Source organism: Epinephelus moara, chromosome 8 (genome assembly GCF_006386435.1).
Source record: "Epinephelus moara isolate mb chromosome 8, YSFRI_EMoa_1.0, whole genome shotgun sequence".
NCBI classification, from domain to species: Eukaryota; Metazoa; Chordata; class Actinopteri; order Perciformes; family Serranidae; genus Epinephelus; species Epinephelus moara.
The window spans coordinates 30,152,479-30,174,342 of record NC_065513.1 but is presented as its reverse complement, the minus strand read 5'-3'; the positions used below and the strand labels follow the sequence as shown (position 1 = coordinate 30,174,342).

The 21,864-nt window shown below is 41.3% G+C and overlaps 2 protein-coding genes across 3 annotated transcripts; both read right to left on the bottom strand.

Moving 5' to 3' along the window:
• Positions 1–359: 359 nt before the first annotated feature.
• LOC126394247 (UDP-glucuronosyltransferase 3A1-like) lies at positions 360–4,503 on the bottom strand. The gene is made up of 10 exons (XM_050050954.1): positions 4,497–4,503; positions 4,287–4,388; positions 4,036–4,156; positions 3,599–3,762; positions 3,329–3,493; positions 1,968–2,176; positions 1,628–1,773; positions 1,445–1,530; positions 742–961; positions 360–627 (listed from the first exon to the last, which is right to left on the bottom strand). Exons 1-10 carry the CDS (start codon positions 4,501–4,503, stop codon positions 360–362), a joined length of 1,488 nt encoding a protein of 495 aa, XP_049906911.1.
• Positions 4,291–21,771, bottom strand: spef2 (sperm flagellar 2). 2 transcript variants are annotated; one of them, XM_050051345.1, is made up of 39 exons: positions 21,583–21,771; positions 21,057–21,159; positions 20,672–20,924; positions 20,283–20,450; positions 19,858–20,004; positions 19,308–19,381; positions 18,936–19,149; positions 18,613–18,801; positions 18,016–18,203; positions 16,512–16,683; positions 16,208–16,430; positions 16,008–16,081; positions 15,765–15,840; positions 15,189–15,229; positions 14,851–14,954; positions 14,426–14,673; positions 14,193–14,265; positions 13,938–14,092; positions 13,512–13,715; positions 13,206–13,339; positions 12,739–12,866; positions 12,309–12,447; positions 12,089–12,226; positions 11,713–11,858; positions 11,303–11,351; positions 11,150–11,209; positions 10,926–11,055; positions 10,684–10,809; positions 10,319–10,457; positions 9,849–9,921; positions 9,480–9,639; positions 9,278–9,384; positions 8,911–9,093; positions 8,532–8,624; positions 7,983–8,153; positions 7,503–7,721; positions 6,402–6,524; positions 4,561–6,152; positions 4,291–4,388 (listed from the first exon to the last, which is right to left on the bottom strand). In XM_050051345.1, the coding sequence occupies exons 1-38, from the start codon at positions 21,638–21,640 to the stop codon at positions 6,087–6,089; spliced, it is 5,148 nt and encodes a 1,715-aa protein (XP_049907302.1). In that variant the 5' UTR covers positions 21,641–21,771; the 3' UTR covers positions 4,291–4,388; positions 4,561–6,086. The 2 variants fall into 2 exon arrangements, with proteins under 2 accessions (XP_049907302.1, XP_049907303.1); XM_050051346.1 differs by lacking the exon at positions 19,858–20,004.
• Positions 21,772–21,864: the final 93 nt, after the last annotated feature.

Genomic DNA, 21,864 nt, shown 5'->3' with positions numbered 1-21,864 from the left:
TTTTTGCCAATATATCCACCTAAATCATACACACTGGATCTTTAAGAGATATCTTTTCTGGGCCTGGTAGGGCTACAGGGGTAAAGGAGTTTGAGTTCATCACTTGGCCAACGCAAACATCTCCTAGGTTAACATGAAGGTCTGTTATCACTTATCTAATTTTTGTATTTAAAGGTGTACTTGTATAAAACAGTTACAGCACGTACTGTTTATTTATTGAACATTTGCAGTATTTTAGAGTAGCAGGAATTCATTTTTTAAAAGTTCCCATATTGGTTCAACTTTGAAGTCCAAGATAAACAAGTAACACAGAGCTGAGGTATCAATCTGGAGTGTCCCAGAGGAAACACTAAGTACAGCTATTGTGTTTTTTTGTGTTTGTCCCTGCTGTTCTTGTTCTTACAGAAAGTCCAGCAGAGAACGACAGGTCCAAGAAGCCCCAGGAAGAGAACAAGCACCAAGTCCAACAGGTATCTCTGGTACCATGGTTGCATCAGTGACGCCGGCCTTAAATGAGTTCCACCTCCGCTGTGCAGGATGTGCTCCACCCACTGAATGAATCGAAGGGCTGGAGGGACAGGATGGGATTTGTGGATCCTGCTCAGGAACAACGCTGAAGACTTGAACCTAGAAGAGGAGAAATGATTGGGAGAAATAAAGAGAGAGAAAGGGAGGAGTATAGTTAGACATCTCTGTTCTCTACTGGCATCACAAATTTTGCCCAGCCATCGAACCACAAACCTGATGTCCTGTATGAGTGTTTGAATAGTGGAGCTGAGCAGTTCCCTGGTGACGTGAGTGGGGTTGATGGCGAGGCCAAGTCCCTTTGTTTCAGCCCTCACCACATTATCAAACTGGTCTCCAAACAGAGGGATTCCCAGCACAGGAACAGCATGGTACACTGCCTGAAGCAGACTGTTTTGTCCACCATGGGTGATAAACAGACGTGCTTTTTTGTGGCCTGGGGTAAACAGAAAATAGAGAAAGCTTCAGTATTGAGTAAAGGAAGTTAGAGTGTTTGGGTGCAGTGCAGGCTCATAAAACCTCAAGATGAGAACAGGCTGTCCTAGGGTTTAAACAACATGGGGATGTGCATACACAAAATGGTCGATTTCATTGCTGTGATGCGGCCGTATTTGTATCTCACTCTGTTTATAGTCTTCATGATGAAACAACGTTACTGTACATTTAAAGCAAGCACTTGGGTCTTGTAGTATGTCTTTGAATATGAAGGGATTAAATGGGAAGAACGGATCTGCAGTGCAGCAGTGACCCAGTCTCTATCTGCTGCAGTCTCGGCAGGAATCTGTCTTGAAATTTACTATTTTAGTCTTTTTTCAGATAGCCCACAATGCCTTCAATAAACAAGGCTAATGACAGTCTATCATACTGCAACGCACCATTATGTTTGTAACACAGGGTTAGGGTAAGAAACTGTTCCTACCGAGCAGGTCATTTAGAGGGAGCCAGTCCAACAGCCTGACATTGGGAGGTCTGTCCAGGTAAGATGGCCATCGTTTGGGGTCGTACCTTCAAGCAAAACACAGCAGGTTCAGGCCATTTCCCTAAATATCCTGACATTACTGGAAAATACCAGTTTTTTGTGTCAATTGTGTCATGCTTTTACCTCCACAGCACCCCTTGAGGGATCCTCGAGAAGCCAGCCACCAGCTCTACAAGCAGAGGGTCCACTGAGACGGAAGAGACCATTGATCCCAGAGTCACTACAATGAAACCTGCTTCTCCAAAATTAGAGATCCACAACTCCAGATCCTGAGGATTGAAAGAGTAGGGGTACGGGCAATGGAAGGAATGTGCAAAGAAAAATTTGCAGTGTTGAGTAAGCCAGACAGAGAGACAGATGGAGAGAAGTTAGAGTGAGAAAGACAAAGACAGGGAAATAAATTAGAAATTTGAAAAGCTCAGTCTCATTAATCTATCTAAATATGTGTATCAAGGGGTGAAACCTGTTCTGGAGGCTTCGCAGGTTTATTCAGCAGACCTCCCACCAGCACAGTGTAGGGCATAAGAGGCTGGGGGAACTCCAGTGAGAAGTCAGTGTTGAAGGCCCAGAGTTCAGCTCCTCGATGTAACTCCTCCAGACCACCAAGCAGTGAACCTGACTCAAGGTGGCGTTCAGCTACTTCCCTAAACACTGACCATACGAGTTCCTGGCCTTTGATATACAACACAAGACACAATCAAAAAACACCAACCGTGTATGATAAACATTTGTTGAAAGCCAATCAGATTTATTATCATAACTAGTGTCTTAACTAATCAGCTAGATCCCTTCCTGGCTCACTGCAAACACAGAACAGTCTTTCAGTAAGAAATTTAGAGTAGATGGTGATACAAGAAAATACCATTGCCAAAGGGGATAGTCTGGATCTTTTGAAGTGGGGTTGTATGAGATACTCGTCCAGAGTCAGTGTATTACATACAGTAGATGTTAGTTGGCATTCTCCCAGTTTGGAGAAGCAGCACAAGTGCCAACTTGGAAGCTGAAGGCAGAAGCACTCAGATGGAAGCTAAGCAATGTACTGCTGTGGACGGGGGCAGCAGCTCCTGTGTTCAGCAGCTCCTGTGTTCAGCGAGCCAAAGTTACACTTTTGTCAGTGGAATTGGGTGGCTTTGAGCATAGATGGGGAACTCAGGCTGTTAATGGCTGTCTGATGGCAAGGTGAAGCAGTAGAAATATTCTTCGGTGGGACTTTTTTTGGTGGCTAAAAACGTTTGGCTGCTTCCCTCCATCCACAGCAGTACTTTGCTTAGCTTCTGAGTCAGCACTCCTGCCGCTTCTCCAACCTGTGGGCATGCCGACAGACATCTACTGTAAGAAATACATTGACTATGGATAAGTACCTCATACAACCCCACTTCAAAAAATCTGAACTATCCCTTTGAGATGAGAAAATATCTCATTGCATGCAAACAAAGTTAGAATGGAGCAAAGCAGGCAGATTTTAATTTAAGAAGAATTAATGTAAATATTCTCACTACATGTACAATCATTTTACACAGAATATTAGCCAGTCATGAATGGAGGAAATTAAGATGTTTAAAAAAGTATGGATTACTATATTTAGATGATGTGCTAACAGCAGCGGAAAAGGAAGATGTGTGAAATGTGAGATTTAAAAGTACTAATATAGAGACAGCACATTACAAATGAGAAGACAATGAGGTATGAGTATGTAAAAACCTATATTCATAATATCTAAAAAGGCACTCATTTAAAATTCTTCTGCATTACAGTGTGTATTAAAGATAATAGATAGATAATCCCCTTGACACTATGTGATCTCTTATTTAACACCATCCTTACCTACAGGAGCCAAGACAGAATAAAAGAGGTTCTTCGCACGACCCCAGAGGCTCATGTGGTCGGACAGCTGGGAGCCGAAGACTGGGATGTAGGAGACTGGGCTGGGGAGATCGATGGACAGAGGACCATTCAGAGTGCCAGGATAGAAAGCTATGTAGCTGACACCTGGGGCAAATCAAGTAGGAAGTGCATGGAAATGTAGTAATGTTAAGATCTAAAGGATAATGGTAATTATGACATAATCCAGAGTGATATGAGCAGCAGATGTACCAAGTTTGTGTGCCAGGATGAAGGAGCAGGGGTTAAAAGCATCAAGGATGGCGATGTGGTAGCGTTCCCTCTGGAGGAAAGTTATTATCTCTTTATCCCCTAACAGCTTGTCGCACTGATAGGACAGGTGCCCCATGAAGTTGAGAAAGTTATTAAAGGTATCCCTTGAAGACAGAGAGAGGAAGAAAAAGAGACAGAGTAAGAGAAAGACAAACAGAGAGGCCACGGGAGTGAGAAAGAATTTAAATCTGATATAAGCCAATGCTGTTGATAATTCACTGTAATACAGGAGGGTTCAAAAGTCTAAAACAGAAACATATTGGGGATCAGTGTTTAGACAAAGTCAAGAGCCTTAAAAACACTGATGGAAAACCAGACCTAAGAAAACAAGATTAGGTATCTTATGAGAGCTTGTCTCCTAAAAATCTGTGTGATACCTTCCCAGTAAAAACAGTCTCTGTTGCTCCAGGAACCAGTTATTGTATTCTTTGATGTATTTCTCCCCTAAGGACCAGGTGCTTGTCTGGTAACTGTCTGCACGGCCTGTGTAGGAAAAACCTGTGAGGACAGTCAACAGAAATTTGCAGTTATAAACATGGAAATTAGAGTGACTACATCAGAGAAAAGATGAAAAAAATGGTGTCAAATATTTCTCTGTGTATGTATATTTGTGTGTATAGTGTATGACCTGTAATCACAGGGTTGCCCAGCTGCAGGAGCATGCGGACCTCATGGCCATGCTGATGTAAGTTGTGAGAAATTTCATCTAGTAACAAGTAGTGGCTTCCTCCTGGATCAGAGGAGAGGAGACAACATGAAATAACCGTGCTGTCTGAACATGTGTCTCACTGTTTGCAACATACTACATGAATCATACACACTTACTTTCTTCACTCACCAGTCATAATATCCCTAATACTACTCATAAAGGACACTTTAACAACCACTGCTCCACTACTCACCAATTAGACAGACAGTCAGGATCTTGGCAGACTGAAGGACTGGAAGAGCCAGAAGAGAAAACATCCAAAATACAATTCCCATGTTGTTCTTAGAATACCGCACGCTGACCTGCAGCCAAGGTCCTCTTAAAATAGTCCTCCAATTCAAACATAAACTGTAATGAAAACTTTGATGCGCGAACAAGAATTCCTTATGAGAAAGAAAGTTGGATCCAGTGAGTAACTGGGGCAAACAGGCTCGAAAACAGAAATTTGATCTGCACAAAATTTTCCACAAGACATAAGAAGGAAAAAAACACAGGATTACCAGCATAAAACAGAAAATTTACATCGTCTTTTCAGAGCACCACGTAAAGTCCTGAAAGTCTTCTTTCTGATCTCACTGTTTGCGCAGGAGTAAAGACTCTCTTAGACACTCTGCAGTGTCAAGTCGATACGAGGGAAATCCAAAATCCTTACACAGTAAACAAAGACTGTATCCAGTACGCTTTATCTTGCAACAAATGTAAAACGTCCGAAATAAGGCCCTGATTTATTCCGTATTATTCAGGTTATAGATGCAAGTCTGCAAGTATGATTCTGTCTGTATGACATAATGTGAGTGGCTCTGTTTTCTCTAAAAGTCAGACACTGAGACGTCCAAGAGCCTTGGACCTGCAGCGGTAATGAAAGGGAGGGAAAAAGAGACAGGGAGGTGGGTCAGAGGGGTGGGGTGTTGGGGTTCCCCGAGCCTTGTTGTATCAAATTAGACAAACGGAAATGTTAACAGGACTTACATTCTCTCAAGGCTGCTGACAGAATGAAATCCCCTCAATCAATGAGTACATGAAGGAACTTATTGATGATAATGATGATATTTATTGTCACACCTGTATCTAACTAAATTAATGAAGCAGAGAAACGTTGCCATATCTGCTGTAATGTGAAAAGTTAGCAAACAGCACTGATTACATATCTATACATGCCCCTATTTTTACACATTCAGTAATTCACAAACAGCATGCACAGTAACTTGACTGGCAAACAGGCAGCAGTGGCTGCTAAGTAGAGTAGCTACCGTAACACATCATCACTGCTGAATGGACGTTGGTAGAGTTGTGGGTGCCCTGGCAGGCAGTTGCTGGTAAGTCAGGCTTGACATGTAGGTTATCCTGGACAATGCACTCATTGTAGCCACAACCAATGCTTTTCTGTGTCAGAGAGGTCATTAGAAAAACAAGTCAGTCAGAAAAACTGCTGGAGTGTATCAGGGGAAAAAAAGGGAATAAGAGAGGTCAATCCTGCCGTCGTTGATGTTATTGTTGTGATTCCACCCTGCATCAGGCACAGACATTTCTACATACTGACCGCAAGATGTGGCTGCAGACGTATTTATTTAATACTGAAACAAGCGATACATTTCAGCAAACGTCAAATGTAAAAGTAATGAGAACGCTTCAACATCTTTTGCATTTCCTTAGTGAAAGAGTTCTTTGTGATGCAGACACCAGTGTGTGTGTATGTACGGTATATGTATGTCTTATACTTTAGGAAACTGCCAAGCTGTTAGCCTCTGCTTCATCCTGATGGGCCAGCAGCACTCTGTGAATGTTCTGAGAGACAGAGAGAGAAGTTTGAGAGATGAAGATTTAAAAAAAAGGAATACAAAAGGTGGTGAGGGAGAGAAAGATGGGAGATGAAGGTGAATCCTCATGTGGGTTTGACTATGTTAAAACACATGATGGTGGACACTCTGGATGATAAGCATGTGTGACTGATCGCAGCAGCAGAGGACAGAAGGTGTACTGTTTTTGGATTCTCATCTAACACACACTGACAGATGAGTCTACACAGGGACTTACTACAAGCTGGTATTGTGTTGAGGTCTCCATCAGGCCCTGGATGAAAGGATGCTGGGAGAGAACAGAGAAGGGGATGCAGTCCTCAGGCTTGTAGCCCAGCTCTCTGAACATATGCACCAGGTGCTAGAGACCAGAAGGGATAAAGAGTATTACCATGAGAGACAAGAATTGTTATAATGAATTGGTTAATAATTCTGCTTAAGAAAATCAATTTTTAAGGATAAGAGCATACCCATTAAAACGCACATTGATATTCTGCCAACCCACAGAATCAGTAAGTTAAAACTATTAAAAGCTTTAGTTTATTTTTTATTTCTTTGCCTGTATTTTACCCCCATCCTGAAAAAAAATGTGTAGCCTCATTTATTTTAAGTTAATTACATAAATGAGGGTGTGGACTGTTCCCTAAATATCCAAATTATGGGAGCATTAATAATCCTTGTGGGCTGTCACTGACACTGTCCCTGTAAAATCCACACTGCTGTAATAAGTTACCTTTTAAAAGTGACTCTCCTACAAAACCACAAAGGTTTGCTACTCCTCCCTACTAGCTGTCAAAACCAAGTGAAGCGTCTCATGTTTGCCAAGTGTGTGGGAGAACTATGGTGGTCCGTTCAAAACACGAAAATGCAAAAGGCCCTCTCAAGGTGACAAAAACACAACAATTCTTATTTTCAGGTGATTATAAACTAATAAAAAACAATATTATCAATATTATATTCACTTTGCCAATAACCTTAGTCGTACACACTAGACCTTTAATGAGTTCATCCATTCACTTGCCAAGCCCAGTTTTAATCAGTACATGTAAGGGACGGTCATCTTTATTTCAGATATAAAGGGTATCATTGTAAAGCGATGTTTGCCCTATATGTCGCTACTATTGGATTGTGAATAGCAGCCATATGTTCAGTAATACTTGCCCCTGGTTGTTACTATCATGTTGATATAAGAGGTACAGTTATACTGACCATGTCTACTATCATTACAGTGGTATGTTTTATTTTACTTCAATTTATTCATTGTCTTTGTTTTGTGTGATGTTACGTCTTTTGAAAAGCAATGAAAATGCATAATTTAAAAAAGTTTGAACATTTGTACCTCGTTGTGCTCCTCCTGACTCCTGAAGCAGCCTGGAGGAAGGAGGCTGTCGTCTTTCATCTTAGTGACTTTGTGGCAGATGACGGCAAGGAGAGCAGGGATGGACACTTCCTGTTCCCCCAACGAAGTGCTTGATGCGCACTGAGTCTCTTCTTCCTTGTGGTCTCCATCAAGTTCTGAGGAGCTGAGCTCTGCAGCCTCATCTATACTGGGCATTGACTGTACACACAACAATACAGATACTGCTCCGTTAGTGTGCAATAGTTTGTATCGAAGACAAACATTAACACCCCACAACCACTAAAAAAACTGACACATGCTGTTACAAAACCACTATTTCACTATTATAATTCTGGACCACCTGAAGACACTGGTGACACAACATAATATTTATAAGACAGAGGGAAAAGAAGAAGTGCTCTAGGAATGACTTTCAAGCACAAATTTCATTCACTTTACTTTGTACATTAATTTACTCACCTTGACAAGATGGCCGGGTGAGGAGTGCCTGAGATGTTTGCCCAGCACTACACTAAGTGCTCTGATGAAGCCCTGTCTGGGGTTAGGGTCGGCTGCAAAGTACTGCAGCATGGACACATAGTCCAGTCGAGGGGGAGAGACAGAGCAGTCCGCAAACAACTGGAAAAAGAACTAAGAAGAAGAACAGAGACAAATGTTACTGTTAATTTATTTTATTTATTACATCAAAGGCAGTTAATCTGGGTGCACAGTAAACACAGGATGTTCAGGTTTGATCTCTTTGAGGCTTAAAACAAAGTGGATAGCATTGTGATGACTGTACCCTTTATAAGTTTGTGTTTTATATTCATTTCTGTCATAGACATAACTGAAATTAGCAGAAAAGTCTTCTTACAGTAATAAAGAGTTGAGTAATGCTTCATTACTCTTCTTTGTTCATTATTTTTATTCCTTTAGATGTTTGTGTATCATGACCACTTGAAGTTCCCATTTCAGGTTTAATAAAAGTTTACGTTAACCTGGACTTAAGTAGGCTTTGCAGGTAGTTACCTTGCGTAGGTTAGCCAGACGATCATAAGGTAGCAGCTCAGAGGGGTCTTCAGGGATGGGCTGGATGCTCTCACTGGTGAACCACAACTCTGTCTGGTGAAAAAGTTGGCAAAATGAGTAACTCAGACATTTATATATATATATATATATATATAAATATATATATATATATGTATATTCAAGGAGCTACAGTTTTCACTTTATAATATGCTTAGTATACAAGTCTCTGTCTCAGTGCATATTAGTAATGCCACAAGAGCAAAGATGGGCCATGGGGTGTGTGAGTGGATAGATAACTTGTCGATATAGGTTTATCCAGAGTGGAAGGACATAATGTCCTGAATTCATAGTGCACATCTGAGTTTGTGTGTGTAGAGACCTGTAGGTACTGATCTTTGTTTATATAGCCTGTGTTGCCAGTATCTGCTGCCTTGAAACCACGTAGCACGCCCAGCAGCTGTGATAAGGACGGAAACGTCCACGGGAGGGCAGCGCTGAGCAGAAACTGACGCCAGTCTATCAGCTCATTGTCATCCATTAGCAGAGATACAAGCTCCATCAACTGTGGACAGCAGAGAAAATGACAATGCTCCTGTAAGACATGTGATGTGTCTTTTATGGTAAGTGGAAGGTATGGAGCAGGAATATTTTGTGTCTAATAAAGTGTTCATAAATTTTCTTCCTAGTAGACTTTGGTGCTATGAGGCAAGGGAAGAAAGGAGTCTGTGAAATACTTTGAAGAGTACCTGTGTTTCATTCATGTTGATCCAGGGCTGAGGCAAGGTGTCTCTGCCCATGTTAACAGAGATTAAATCCCTGACCAAACTGGAGAACTCAGAACTGGACATGAGGCCTGAAGGTCAGATCGGAGTGAAAAGGATAAATGCATGGATGGATAGGTGGATTAATAGACCCAAGAACACTGCAACTTGTCTCCCTTACACTAACCTGATGGGGCAATGTTGCATAGTGCTCGGTGGAGTGACTCTAGCTGAATGATGGTCGGGGTGGACCGTGTGGGTTTCTCCAGAGGCGGTGGACGAGGAGGGGGAGCCGGGGGGCTTGCCACCATGTGGCAGTCTCCATTCAGGTAGAAGTCAGTACATTCCTGGAGAAGAGAATATAGAGAATCTTAAAATGGGAGGACTGAGGTAAAGGAGACTGTGGCGGTCGCACGCTGGGAGAACAACTGAGATTTCATCCTGCAGTCGCTAATCTGTAACTAGTGTATGCCACACTGTACCTTCCTGGGGTAGACATCAAAGGTGTGTTTAAAAAAAAAAAAACAATTAACACAATCATAAAGTCATTACGTACCAAAACCAGCTCATTCTGCATCTTAGCACCAGCCTCTATGTGGTGGCGAACCACCTCTGATAGTTGGTCAATACTAGAGGAAAGGAGACAGATACAGATGAAACATCAACTATGTCTTCTGTGTTTAATTTGTAACAAACTAACTGACTCAAATGAGTTAGAAATGGTTTGTTCTTAGCAGAGACTAAAACCTAGTTTTTAGAGGGCTTTCATTAATTTGGATATGCTTTATGTTACATGACTTTTTGCAAATCTTTTTTGTTTAAAAAACAGTTACACACAAGTCCAACAATTCAACTCTGGGGGCTCACATACATGCACACATAAAGCATAATGACATGACTTGGAGATAAAACATAAAGCATTTATAACACACTAATCAAAAACAGCAACATTGATAAAACAGGGACAGCGGGGCAGTGCTTCATTCACATTAATGCACACATGGCCCACCCTGTGCTGTACCATACCTTTTCATTTCTGCAAGGTAGTGTGCCTCTAACCACCTCTTCATGCTGCTTAATGCCTCCTCTGCTCTGCTTTGCAGGGAGTGCACCATCACCAGACCATGACCTTTTAACAGCGCAATGCGCACCTTTGCTGCATTTGCTGGAAAACACACGAGCAGACAGGAAGAAAGAAGAACACAACTACATAAGCATATTGATCTTGTACACACATTCATGCATGTGTGTGTGCACATAGGAAAATACACAAAGGAATACTCATAATAACAGACAACCCTGCACGTATATGTTATATATATATGTTAATATGAAAATTAAATATACTTTATATGATTTAAATAAACTACTGAATCTCTGTGCATGCATACCCTCATGATCCAGTGCAGCTGCATATTCTTTATGTAATTTGTTTGTGAGTAGTTGATTATGAGTCTTCTCTGAGTTTTTGTCATCAGCCGGTGCAGGGCTGGGTGCTGGATTTAATGATGATGGACCTGGAGGAACAAGATTTTGGAGGAAGATAATGATAAAGGGGACCTTCTGAAACACACAGTGCTTGTCAGAAGGCACCTCTGTGCTCCTTTTTCTTAATACCTTCCAAAAGATATACCTCTCTGTTTTTTTGATGACTGCTTCCCTTTTTCCCTTTTGTGTGCACTTGCAGATGCCTTCGCCCTCTCCTTCTCTTGTTGTCCCTCCTTCTGCTCTTGCGTCTCCCCCTGGTGGCCTTCTGCTGACACCTACATGCATGTATTATCCATACATCAGGAATTAAAAATATGTATTCATACCGTCACAATATGCTCATGCAAGCTCTCAGACGCAAAGCATTACCAATTTGCTCATGGCTGTGAGTGCCTCCTCATAGTCGGAAATCAGTTTCTCATGGGGTGGCTGGAGTTAATAATAAAAAGGGTTAATATCTCTTTCTATAGGACTGTATTAGTAGAACGTAGATTCTAAAATGACAAAAGGATTTGAATTCACCTTGTCAGATTCTGTCTGACTCTGGTCTTTCATCTTGGAGTCAGGACGCCTGGGGAGGAGTTGAGCAAATTGTTTATGCGTGTTCATGTTTGTGCTGAGGAGCATTTGGACTGTGAGGAAATGACAAAATCCATTTCATGTTTCAAACACAATGCAGAAAACTTAAAGGAAATACTATGTGCTGTTGTGCCTCTCCCTTACAGCTTAGTTTTCCTCTTGTCCTTTCTGACATCCATCTGGCTACACATACTTGGTGACTTGGTCACCGCTGACCTGGTACTAGTGAAGCAGAATAAATCATTCACTTTCTGCACTCATGAGCTGTATAAACTATTCACATTTAGCTTTTCATGTCAGTTTAATATCTTGTAGTAACATGATTAGGTTGCTATCAACAGTGCGTTACTTGCCTCTCGTCCTGATCCTTAATTTCTGGGGTGTTCAGCAGGGGGATACGATCCAACTTGGAGGGTAGCTCAGGAGGCTCCTGTCTCTGCAAGCTCAAATAGTAAACTCTGAGAATATACAGTGTGTCCTGGAAACGGTCCATCTCTACCTATACAACACAAATAATCCCACATTATGGTTCTGCCAGTCAAACTGAAGAGATACAGAAGAGACATGTGTGCCTATACACCATAAACAAGACAAGGCCCAAAAAGAAGCAAAAGAACAGGTTCAAAACACAAAGAATAAAGGAAACTATACCATGAAATTATAAACTATAGCCACCACAACACTGAAATGTTTGTTCAGTCAGATGCTTTCACAGAAACAGAAAAGTACCTGCATGAGCACAGAGTGATGGTTGATGAGGACGGCAGTGTGTTCCTCCAACCAGCCATTATCCATGAGAGCAGCCTTCTCTTGCTCGTCCTCCTCTTTACGCTTGTCACTAATGTCCCACAAACGTTCACGCAGTTCCTGAGCACACATCAGGATAAACAGTATTTTCGAGATCAGTTTAACAACATATGTGTTGTATTATCTTATAAATTGTTCTCACATCCAGTCTCAGGTGCAGCTCTGCTTTGGTGTCCTCGTCTTCTCTCATATCATCAGGTACGTTGTTGAAGTCCTTCTGCCAATGAGACACTAACTCTTGCTTCAAGTCTGGACGCCCCAGGTAATGTTTATACTCCTCTCTGCAGATACAGGAAACCAGGTGATACTTCGATAGTAATACATGTAATATTAATCAGAGATACTTCTTTTAAATACATAAATGTCTTCTTTTATTTGTAATTATTTCATTTAGGTCACATCCAATTGTACCCCAAGATAACGGTACTCAGTTGTTCAACTGTATCTAGCTGTATCTGCAGCTCAAATACATAAATGGAGAAAAGACTGGCATAGAAAGGTGCCCATGATACAAATGCTTAGTTACGTGCCCATCTGTACTTAATGTACTTTTTAAAGGCCTGGCAGATTACCTGATGTTGAAAAGGTGACGGTCAATAACAGTGCGTTGTGAGCGCAGCTGCTGCATCACTGTCTTTACATTGTTCACATAGGAATCACACACTGTGTCCCAATGTTGACACAGGTACTCTGGGATCTCCTTCAGATAGAGATGGGAAGGGGAAGAGATGAACAAAGCCGGGGGAAAGGGAGAATTGAGGACGATTAAATAAAACAAGACATAATGTAATGCAACAGATTTCACAATGGTATCGCCTGACATGCAATTCCATACAAGTGAAACAGACTTGAAAGTGCAATACAGCTGGGAGAACAAAGAACCAAAGGCTGAATCATGTTAGATGGCCACCTTGTGGTAACGCCCAGTGAGTGCATCTGAATGTCATGACACTGACAAAACCAGATTTTTCAGGGTAGAAAGAGATTAGGAGTAAACATCCAACTCTGAAAGACAAACAGACATAAAGGTGTATCCTACTGGAGGAAGGGGATCATCCACATAGACCCAGCTGGATGAACCAGGGCAGGGAGAGGCAGACTCAGGTGAGTTCTTGGGGACTCCCTGAGAGTCCTCATTGGTCACTGAGGACATTGATGCCTTCCTAGAGTGCCCTATTGATTAACCAGAAGAAACGTTTATAACTCATCACTATAATAAAGTTAAATTAATCATGTTCATGGTCAGTAGATGAAATTTACAAATCATCTCTTTGATGCAGAATTTCTTTTAAGACTTTGAAACAGTAATGAAACTGTGCAATCCACAGACTATTGATCAAATCACCTCTGGGAGAGTGTGTGTTGGATTTGGAGAGTGACTTCACACTTTGAACTTTTTCCTCTTTAAGGCTGGAGTAAGAATCTGTAGGACCAGGGACACTGTCTGTGAGGGCCTGAGGTTGATCTATAGGTGGAGATGTGGCTGTAAAGGAGTCCAGAACTTTCCCACTGTTCAACACAAAATCTTCACCAGGAGGAGAGGCAAGAGCTGATGAGGGAATATACCAGAATACTGTCAGTAAATATTTTGTTTCTTTCAGGATTGACATACTGTATTTGCTAATACACATAATTTAGTCTAGCAAGAGACAGATCTCATCATAATCATCATGATAAAAATAACTTTTAACCCCTTTTTAACCTAATCTTACAGAATAATGCAGAAATTTATTCTGAGTGGGATATTGAAGTTATTACTTAAATGAGTTACCTTCCTGTTTTTGCATCATAACGTGCAGCAGGGCAGACTCCACCCTTTTGTAAAGCTCCTCCTCGTCTACCTCTGCATCAACACGAACCAAAATGTTTTGCTTTCCACCATACCATTTCTCTAGTTTTGACCAAGTGTCCTGAAAAGCTTTGATCCTTGAGGGGGAAAAGGATATAAGATATTAGACACACAGTCATGCAGTAGCAGCAATGTGTTAACTTCATTTTAGCTTTCCATTTCTTTTTTGTTTTTTACCTGTGTGGAATCTGTGCTACATACACGTTCCTGTCTGTGGGATGGGAGGTTGTAGCAGCAGCATTATCTATATCTGCACCAAGTTTGGGGAGCAAGAGAATCACATAAACACACAGACATACAATTAACATTTAACTGGTTATTGTGTATATGTATACATACACATACCATCTATCAGATAATGTGTGGGTGCACACAGAGGCGTGTCATTAGTTCCCACCAGTATAACATACCCGTCTGACTGAATGGACGTCTGACCACACACTCATCAGGGATATCCAGCAGCAGAGCCACATCCAGAACAGGAGGTGGGGGTGTTGGAGGTCTGGGTGGGTTAGGATCAGCAGCAAGGTTCGTCCTGCTGCTTACAGCACTATTCCCTTCATCTACAGACCCACCCAGGGCTTTCTCTAGCAGGTGAGCCTGGGTGATATCCGCTGGAAAGCCATCCAGGATCCAACCTGACTGAGCTGGAATCTGCCTAGTAAGGACACAACAAATATAACACTGTCTACAGAGAGCTTGTGGAGTTGTTGTTTATTTTGTCCACACTGTATACAAAATTAAGACTGTATCATTGAGATTTCTCTTAACTGCAATAATACATAGACTAAATCCCATGTACAATATTTTATAGCAATACAGGTTATGTGCTTACCTGATAGCCTCTACTATGATCTCCACTAACAGCTCATTAGGGATGGCATTGCCTTTCCTTAGCTCTTTTTCAGCAGCTGCGCCCTGCAAGCCCTGGGTAGACAGCTGGAATGAGGGACACATGTAAGCAGGAAGAGAAATTTCATTTCAGTTAGGTACACATCAATTATGGAAAAAATGTTTATTACTCAATATTTCAAATTAATACAATCCCATAAAAGTCATTATTTATCAGCAAGGAAAAATGTCTCAGGTTGGTTGGTGATATAAATTGAATACAGGTCAGATTTTGCGTAGGCAAATACAAAATAGAGTCAGAAGATCATAAACTACACTTACTCTTATGTTGCTGTCTTTACTTTCCTCTTGAGTGTCACGATCTGAAAAGCATTGAATTATGAGTAAACACCTACCTCAATAAGCAACTGGGCGATATTCCTTAAAGGTCCAGTGTGTAGGATTTAGGGGGATATATTGGCAGAAATGGAATATAATATAGTTTTTTACTAACGTGAAACTAAGGATCATCATGTTTTCCACTGAGTTCACCATGTTATTTTACAGTAGCCCAGCTCAGACAAACCACACACTGGCTCAACTAAATCTTTTAAGATTTAAATAGCACATTATTGCGCGATTATAATGAGCACCGCTTACATTGTGCTTTCAATAAATACTACTGCACTGTTCAAAAATTATTAATTGTGTCTCAAATTATTCTAGGGGGGGATAGCTTTACTGAAGGGGGAGTCATGCCCCCCCGTCCCCCCGGGATTTCCGCCCCTGAGATGTCACTGAATCCTAGACACTAGACCTTTAATATCCAGTTCATATTTTATCACAAGCATAGAGACATACTGAAATGTATAATATAAACCAGCACAGAATAGAGTCATGCTGGCTTCAGTAACCCACCAGGCTTCAGTGATGTGGAGGATGTGACTGGTTGCTCATTGTCTTTCTCTCCCTGCGGCTCTGTGACCTTTAACTTCTGTCCAAAGATTTTTGTTTGAGAAAGTGAAATATTTAAGATCACTGAAGACATTTGAAGGCCACACATTTACAAGTTTATACATTTTTTTTTTTGGCACCGGCAGGAGAGACTAGTGAGGTTTTATGGTCCTGACATTAAAATGTTTTTCTGTTAATCTGACTCACCTCCTCTCTGTTACGGTAAGCATTCAACGCCTCCTCAATCAGTGTGTCAGCTGATAAGACATAAATGCCACGGGCTAAAGCAGGAAAGAACATACCCAGCAACAAATAAGTCATACAGTCTCACTCCACACATTTCATTTCAGTAAGTACATAAATAATTTTTGTGATTTTTTTTGTGTTTCATCTGACTTGCTATGTACCTTCAGCAAACTTGGCTAGGCAGGTGGTCTTGCCAGAGCAAAACTTGCCAAGGACACAGGCCTTCAGGGTAAAGTGAGGGAATGAAGATGACAAGGGTTCTACGATGGCCGGATGAACAATGTTCCTCAGTCGAACGACAATATGCCCGAGAATACTGTTGTTGGTCAGGGGTAATTTGGACTCCCCTGCTTCCTCCAGCCATGCCCACTCACCAACCATGTTCTGACAAACATGACATATGGAGGATCTTCAGCATTCAGTCAGTTCAAGTGCAAACACGTGTACACACGATTTGAAACTCACAGTGTATTCATCATAGTCCTGGTTTTTGAGTATGTCCTGCTTCTTAAGCTCTGTGGGATCTAGTGGTGTAGAGAACTCAAACCCTGGCTGCTGGCACTTAATCGGCTCATAGAGAGGCAGACCACTGAGCAGCAATTCCTTCCACTCTCTCATCGGCTTTGCTGGAACCAGACTGGACATGACAATAGAAAAAAATAACAGAAGGGAAATCTAGATTTAATGAGTGAATGTGTCCAAATAGATTCAAAATAAATCAAATTGTTCTTTAATTGAGCCTGAAAAATATTAATCTTTACTGTATTTCAAGACATGTAAAACCTCGGTATCAAGATATATACAAGGTGAATATTGAGCAGAGATGTGTGGGCAGTGCAAATCTGTGCATAGTGCATAGTGGGAATTATTTATTTGATCACGAGAGGAAGCAGACAGGATGTTGACATCTCCGGATTTTATTTGACCACTGGTCAGCTGTGCAAGAACGTTTCCAATATTGGTAATGTTTTAACAGGCTTTTGACTCGCACCTGAATTAGCACTGTGCTACAATGCTTCAGTTTTTATACAATACATAAAAGATTTCAGTCAGATTTCAGTTTGTGAATACTTTCCTAATACACCTTTTTAATGTTTTCATGTAAAAAAGAAAGAAAAACAATGAAACAATGATGAAAAATAGCAACAAACAAATACTTAAAGGGCAATTTTGTCACAACCCTTGTCAAGTCTTGGTTTATTTCTTTATCTTTTCTGTTTTCATGCCATATCACTAACTCTTTTGTCTGTCATACCCGGTCACTCCCTTCTGCTCTTCAGTCCCTCAGTACTCACACCCGCCAGATTTGATTTGATCCCTGTTTTGCCTGACCTGCCTGTCTGAAATTTTTTCTTTATTCTTGGACTTGAGATTCCCTTGCCTACCTTTCGTCAGATTTGTTTGCCTGTTTGCCTGATCTCTCCTGACCCTTGCCTGTCTTGAGCTAAGTCAAGCTGAACTTACACTGATTACTTATGTGTCATGCTCTGGTGTTCTAGTCCGCCACTCATCCAGTGTTATTACACATTTGCCCATATTTCCTTCAGTTGAAGGAATATGGGTTTATTTTACCAACTCTGACCCTGAGTCTTTCTCTTTTAAAAGAAAAAAGCTGCATATTCTACTCTGAAAATTAAGAAAAACCTTTGATATGATGTTTGAATAAAAACTTTGTTCAAGCATAAATAAATAAATAAAATTAGCAGACATAGCAGTGGACTTGTGCCATCACTCCCTCTGTGGCAAAAGTTTAAATGTCTTTACAGCCAGAGTACATTCAGCTCTTAAAACTAACCTTTACAATCATTTGTGATAATACTTGGTAACTACCAAAAGACACAATGTTCACAACACATTTTGGAATTTCCACATTTATCAGCTGACTCACCAAGAGTCACTTTGGAGGTTTCAAACCCAAATACCATGTACATATTTCTACTGCACCATTAAAAGCAACTGTGTTACGTACTTCCCAGTGAGCAGTCGATACTCTCCAACCTTGGTGGCCAAGTCCACTATCTGTTCCAAAATGTCCTTGCAGATATTAAAGTGCTTCTTGTATCTGCTCTGAGCTTGCTCAGCAGCAATCCTGTTACAGAATTCAAGCTCCTTTCTGATCTCTTCGGCGAGCTCCAACTTATCCTGCTGAGCCAAAGCCTAGACCAGGCCCCAGTCAGAAAGATGGAGTGAGTGGAGAAGGCATCACAGAAATGTTCCTGCTAATCACACAGTTCTAATAAACTAAGGAGATTAAAGATGATACATAGGTCATTTATTATTCACTACGGTATACTGAATATTTAACACTGAAACCTTGATGAACCATGGCTGTTATCCTTTGCAAGGAATATATCAAAGTATCTACCTTCTTTTTAGCTAAATCAGCCAGATAGTGTGACAGATACAGTTGTTGCTTGTATACATAACAGATACATTATTCATTTGGTCAAAATCTATCCTTTCCTTCTCTCTGCCTATGACAGTACTCAACCTATCACTGACACAGCCTATTACGAAGCAACATTATAGAGAGTATCATTCTTCTTCCTTATTCATCCTATCTCACCGCCTCCCTCTCCAGAGCCTCCTGGAAGTCCCGCTCTCTCCGCTGCTTGTACTGCTGCTCTCTGAACAGGCGGTTCTCCCGGATCCGGTCCTTCTGCACACGAATCTGGAGGAGTTGAGTTGCCAAACGCTGCTCCTGCTGAGTCTGACACGTCAGATGCTTCACCAGCTGGTCCTCTCGCCGTGCCTCCTGCAAGGTGAGGCAGAGAGGGCTCATCAGTTAAATGATTTTAGGTCAAAATGACAAATCACAAATAACCGACTCTCTACAGTGAAAGATTTCGAACATGTTTTCATATGGTTTACAAAAACTGGAAGTTTCACCTCTTGAGCTTCATGGGCCTTGAGCCGCTCCACCAACAATCTGTTTCGCATTTTCTCTCTCTGCTCGCGAGTCACAGCACTCTTCTCCAGCCTCTGCCTGACATCCTGTATATACTTGCTATTGGATTGCAATATCAGCTTGGTTCCACCTCCAGGGACCTCACAGCCCTGGCTGCTGCCATTGCGAGGAAAATCTCCAGAGAAGGACTGACCACTAGAGTTGAAATGGGCCAAATCACTTATGAAGTCGTTGTCTTAAAATATATTGGTGAATATCTTATGTTGTCATAAAACATTCATACAAACATTAACACTAGATGATAATACCGCACAATACAAAATCAATTTAGTGAATGTTTCCTTTTCTCTCACCTTAACGAGGACGCAAAACCACAAGTAACCAGTTTCTTCCTTGTCTCAAACTGGGCTAATTCAGTCTGGACCCTCTGCAGACAAAATGAACAGAAATTGCAATAACACGAGAGAGACAAACAAACCCATATAATTCATTTGTTGTCTGCGTGTGCTGTGACAAATTGTTGTCGAACTTGTGGCATAGCAATGGCCTTAGAGGCAGTGCTGTATACAGAAGGTCATTAACTGAAATTCCTAATAAATCTGAAAAATCCCAGGGAGAACCTTGGCAGAGATATTAAATTAGAATTAATCCCCCCTCTCAGCTGTTGAGCATTAACAGGTTATGGTTTTTAGAGGACCTGGGAACATACGGCAAACTTAAAAACAAACACAAAGTTCTTAGCCTGGATTTCTGTAAAGGAAAGGATATTTTTGAGGGGACTGCTATTTATATTCATGGCCCATTATCACAAGCAACAGCCTCTATGGGCACCACACTATAGCTGAGCTTGTGTCAGCAAGCCAAAACTGAAATTATCACATCATCATTTAATCTAGATCACACCTGCGCCTGTTGTTCTCGGCAATGCTTCTGCTGTTGTCTCCTCTTTAGGTTGAGCTGTGACGTGTACGGAGGTGGCTTAGGCACTTGGACAAAAGTGGCCTGGGTATGAGTCATGATGCCATTGTGCTTCTCATGACACACACGCTGCTGCAACATAAAGAGTTCCCCAATGTCATTAGCATGAGCTTTTTTTTTTTTTTTTTAATTCAAGTGTAGGTTTTTCACTTATTACTGGTATAGTATTACAGTAATGTCCAGCACCAAAATACAGCAAAGAATTGCAACTGTGTGATATTTGAAAGTGAGAATCAATACGTAAAAAGGTGATAAAGATGTAAACCATAGACTGTCTTAAAGCCTAGTTATAAATTGTGACAGGGGGATGTATTACAACACTGCCTTGTACTTTCCATGGTCTCCAATACCTTCTCAATATTCTTCACTCTCTTCTGATCCTGGTCTCTGAGTTGTCTCTTCTGCGGGATGGGATGGGTCACAAACGTGTCATTCGGTTGCAGGCATTTCTTCTCATAGTGTTGAGTAATTTTCTGTAGCTTTAGCTCTGCATCGCGTTTCACCACCTGATGCAGTCGCTATGCAAAAAGAAAGACAGGAAAATGCTTGCAAATACAAGTTTTGTAGATATTATGTGACATTAAACTAATGATGTGAACTTAAAACATAAAACCACTGACTGACTGAAAGACTTCAGAGACAGTCAGAGTTGCCATTCTTCACTGTACAGTTATTCAATGTACTGTTACTTAAGAACCACATGCACATTCTACACATAAATCTATACAACCCCCCTTACGTCAGAGTAGATCTCATGTTCTTTTTTGTGCAGGCCAGCAGTGGCTGCAGGCTGCATGATTTCCATCAGTCTGCTGCTGATTTCTGCTTTCTTCTTCTTTTCAAGTGAGACATAGAGTTGGTAAAGGAGACGCATGGCAACACCCTGCTTCTCCTGCATCAGGTCCTGGGCTGTGTTTATGTCAAAGGAGATCCCCAGTAACCGGAGAGTAGGCTCGACACGGGTAAAATTATTCAGCCTGGAGATGGAGGTGCTATGAAAAAAAGGGTGCAAGTAACTTTAATACTTATGAACACCTTTAATGAGCTGGAGAATTGCAAAAGAAAGCTATATGTTAGTAAGGGATAATGGACAGATAGCTAGAGAAAGAAAGAGGGCAACTTACTCCTTCTTCATAAACATACTGAAGTCATTCTGCAGCTGGTATTTATGCAGAACCTCCCCTATTAGATAACCACTGGAGAAATCCTTGGCAAAGGTCTTTGGCTCTGTGAAGATGACAAATGGATGTCATTTACGTAAACTGACATTTACAACATGATATTTTTTAATTTTGCTCACAGCTGAAAACATATTGGACAACAGTAGGTTATCAAAGACATCTAAAATGACTAGTCTGAGCACCTGTCAGGACTTTACAAACCTAGCTATGAAGCCAGCTAATGTGAGTCGACAGGTTTTTAAGGTTTTCTAAGTTAAAAAACGTCGCTCATTTCCTATCCCATTCAATATCCCATACCTGTGTTAGTAAGTTTACAACTGTTTATCAACTTTGATATATAGTTTCTAGCTCAGTTTTTCTTAATTCACATGCATTTAGCGTGCCAAAATAGTCACAGTCAACACTGACTAGTTAGCTTAATTAAGCTAGCAGGTAGCTAGTTAGATACGCTGTGACTTCAGTAACTTACCAACAGCTTTTGACAGACGGAGCTCCTCGTTCAGCCACCTGCACAATATGTCCGACATCTTCTTTCTTTAAAGTTCAACTCGGACTGAATACTACCTAATAATTGCCATCTTACTGGGTAATAGTAAGACTCTTTAGCTCGCTAATAACACGACTGGAAAACAGGCAAGCGCGTAGGATATCCCAGAGGTGCACTGTTGCCATGGTGACGCGTCAACAGGGTCGCCCTGCGTGCTCCAGGAGGGGCACTCGTGGGAGCGGGCGCGCCCAGCTGGCCCTGGAT